A 3770-nucleotide genomic window follows, 5' to 3' on the forward strand; every position below is an offset into this window, starting at 1 on the left:
TGAGCCACAATAGTTAACCCCCCAAATTACCCCATTTTACAAACTACACATTTTAGGAAAATTATAAGTGGGTAGTTATTGGCTTATATACTGTGCCCAGCCCATGCCATCCAGAATATGCATAACTAAAATTGTTATTCGGTGTACAGTGTTTACAGAGACTCTAGCGTTGCAAAATTATAAAGGAAGCTGAAGAAATGTTTTCTGCTTCCTTTACAATATTCATCAAGGGGTATAATGGGAATATGGGGGTGAGGGGTTGGGGGGTTCTTGATGCAAACACCAGGGAATATAATTATTTGCAACAAAATTAATGGTTTTATTTAATATCTAAAGAGGTGTGGTAGATGCGGAAGCATTCTCCAATGCAAAGGCCAGGTTTAGTTGGGCAAGTTTCACAATGGTGGGTTGTGTCTTTCCTCACCCCTCTAGTCGTGCAGACGCGACACCTTTTTTGTGGTCTCCTTTTTTTTCAGTGGGGGGAATAACCCCAGGGAAGTGTTGCCCGGGGACTATCCTAGAGATCCCACTAGAACTGCTGCCTTCACCTTCGTCTCCAAAAATTAATTTCTTTATAATTATTTCCTGGAAACCCAAGAAAGTCTCCGTGTGGCCAGCCACTTTATAGAGTGCAAATGCATTGCAGAGTGCCACTTGAGTAAGGTACACTACTATTTTCTTATACCATACCCTAGATTTCCGTATGGCACTATAGGGTTGCATTAATTGGTCGGAAAGATCAACTCCTCCCATAAATTGATTATACTCCTGGATGCACACAGGTTTGTTGACCCGTTCTGTGCTTCCACGGACTGGCATTGGGGTGGATTCATTGGCATGGAGACTGGTCAAAACAAGGACATCCCATTTGTCCTTGAATTTGACCAACATCAGGTTTTCAGAACAAACAGCCCTGCTTTCCCCACGCCTTAGGGGCTCATCTAAAAAGGACTTGGGGAGACCCCTCTGATTTTTACGAATGGTGCCACATGTCATTGTGCCCCTGGCAGCAAGGGACTGCTGGAGAGCAATGCTATTATAAAAGTTGTCCACATAAATGTGGTACCCATGGTCAAGTAAGGGGTGGACTAAATCCCAGACAATCTTCCCGCTGATTCCTAGGATAGGGGGACAATCTGGTGGTTCTATTTTTGAGTCCTTCCCCTCGTATATGCGAAACCGAAGTGTATAGCCCGATACACTTTCGCAGGCCTTGTAGATCTTCACCCCATATCTTGCTCTTTTATTGGGGAGGTATTGTCGAAAAAGTAAGCGGCCTTTAAAGTGGACAAGCGACTCGTCAACCGCTAGACATTTCTGTGGGGTGTATATCTGTCCGAATTTCAAATTATAGTGGTCAACCACTGGCCGAATTTTATAGAGTCTGTCATGTCTGGGATCATTTGTTGGTGGACACTCAGCATTGTTGTTGTAGTGCAGGCATTTTAGGAGATTTTCAAAGCGAGCCCTGGGCATGGTAAGGGGGTAAAGAGGGGTGTGGTAAAGAATGTCTTTATTCCAGTAGGAACGTATGGAGGGTTTTTTAGAAATGCCCATATTAAGCAAAAGTCCCCAAAACTTTCTCATTTCAGTAGGGTGCGTAGGGAACCATTTGTGGGGCTTGGCAATATAACTTTGGGGATTTTGGGTAATAATTTGTTCTGCATAAATGTTAGTTTGCGTAACCATTAAGTGAATTAACTCGTTTGTAAAAAATAATTGAAAAAAATCAATTTCGGTAAAACCGGTTGTATCCACGTTGATGCCAGGAGTGGCAGAAAATTCTGGAACCTGTGGTTCATAATTTACTGCAGGGACCCACTCAGAAATAGATTCTGATTCCTCCCTTACTTGAGTATGACTACCCTGGGGTTCGTCATCACTAACTCTAGGCCGACGAGCCCGGGGTTCATTGTCAGATGAATCGCTTGAAGAGGATGACATTAAAAATGTCACCTCTTCTCCACTGTCAGAATCACTGTCTTCAAACAACATTGCAAAAGCCTCCTCGGCACTATACAATCGCTTTGTCATTTTTTGTGTGCGTGTGCTCTTTTTTTAAAACCGTAACAATAATGCCACTAAATTATGCCGACGACAATATTAACATAAAACAGATAAACTTTTTTCTTGTTTGTTTTTTGTGGGGTTTTTTTTTTTGGGGGGGGGGGAGTTTGTTTTTTAACTGAACATTTACTAACTCTCCTTACCCTAATGACAAATGACACAGGGATGGTGTACAGTAATTTGATAGTGATACAGCAGCAAAAAGGTTAATTTATAACAAACTTAACTGGCTACTATCAAATGTCACAAATGTTTCAAAATGTTACAAATGTCACAAGACCTGAGTTGTGAGCCACAGAAAACACAGTAATGTTGAGATTACAGATGACAGTGGCACAAGACTTGTGATTCAGAGATGACAGGTGACAGTGACACTGAGGTGGTTGTGACACTGCAGCAACAGGTAATGGTGATGCAGGACCTAACGCTGAGATTACAGATGACAGTGACACAGGACTTTTGATTCTGATAATTCAGGTGACAGTGACACTGGAGGTAGTGACACTGAGGTGACGGGTGACACAGTGACACTGAGATGGTTGTGACACTGACGTTACAGGTGACAGTGACACTGGAGCGACAGGTGATGGTGATGGCAGTACCTAACGCTGAGATCACAGATGACAGTGACACAGGACTTTTGATTCTGAGATGACAGGTGACAGTGACACTGGAGGTAGTGACACTGAGGTGACGGGTGACACAGTGACACTGAGATGGTTGTGAAACTGACGTTACAGGTGACAGTGACACTGGAGCGACAGGTGATGTTGAAGGCAGGACCTAAAGCTGAGATTACAGATGACAGTGACACAGGACTTTTGATTCTGATATTACAGGTGACAGTGACACTGGAGGTAGTGACACTGAGGTGACGGGTGACACAGTGACACTGAAATGGTTGTGACACTGACGTTACAGGTGACAGTGACACTGGAGCGACAGGTGATGTTGATGGCAGGACCTTACGCTGAGATTACTGATGACAGTGACACAGGACTTTTGATTCTGATATTACAGGTGACAGTGACACTGGAGGTAGTGACACTGAGGTGACGGGTGACACAGTGACACTGAGATGGTTGTGACACTGACGTTACAGGTGACAGTGACACTGGAGCGACAGGTGATGGTGATGGCAGGACCTAACCCTGAGATTACAGATGACAGTGACACCAGACTTGTACTTCTGAGATGACAGGTGACAGTGACACTGGAGGTAGTGACACTGAGCTAACAGATGATGCAGAAGGTGGTGACACTTAGGGGATGATGATGGAGGTGGTGACACAGAGGTGACAGAGCTAGTGGTGTCACTCTGGTATATTGATTACTGACAGTGGGCAGCACAGTGTATAGGGGGCTGTTTTAGGGCACAGAAAAGGGGATCTGATCCCTAAATTCACTTTTTTAATTATAACTCTATAGGCTCTCCTTCTCTTTCTCCGTCTCTGATCGCTTCCAGAATGAAATGAAGTGATCAGAGACAGAGATGCTGTGTAAGAAGCCTGGAAACAGCAGCTGAAAGGGGATTGGTGCACACTCGAGGTAATGGACCAATCACAGCGATCGCCGACCGGGACCTGCTGTGATTGGTCCATACTCCGTGTCACCAAGTCCCCTGCTATCACGGCCGGCCGCGCTCCCGGCTCTGTGCCCCCGGGACCTGGAGCTGTCACCCCATTTGTGCAATCAGTACATGC

General features: G+C 44.8%; 1 protein-coding gene across 1 annotated transcript; it reads right to left on the bottom strand.

Moving 5' to 3' along the window:
• Window positions 1-420: 420 nt before the first annotated feature.
• On the bottom strand, window positions 421-2034 carry LOC140126338 (piggyBac transposable element-derived protein 4-like). Its single transcript, XM_072145690.1, has one exon. It carries the CDS (start codon window positions 2032-2034, stop codon window positions 421-423), a length of 1614 nt encoding a protein of 537 aa, XP_072001791.1.
• Between the last annotated feature and the right edge of the window lie 1736 nt (window positions 2035-3770).

Source organism: Engystomops pustulosus, chromosome 1, assembly GCF_040894005.1.
Source record: "Engystomops pustulosus chromosome 1, aEngPut4.maternal, whole genome shotgun sequence".
NCBI lineage: Eukaryota > Metazoa > Chordata > Amphibia > Anura > Leptodactylidae > Engystomops > Engystomops pustulosus.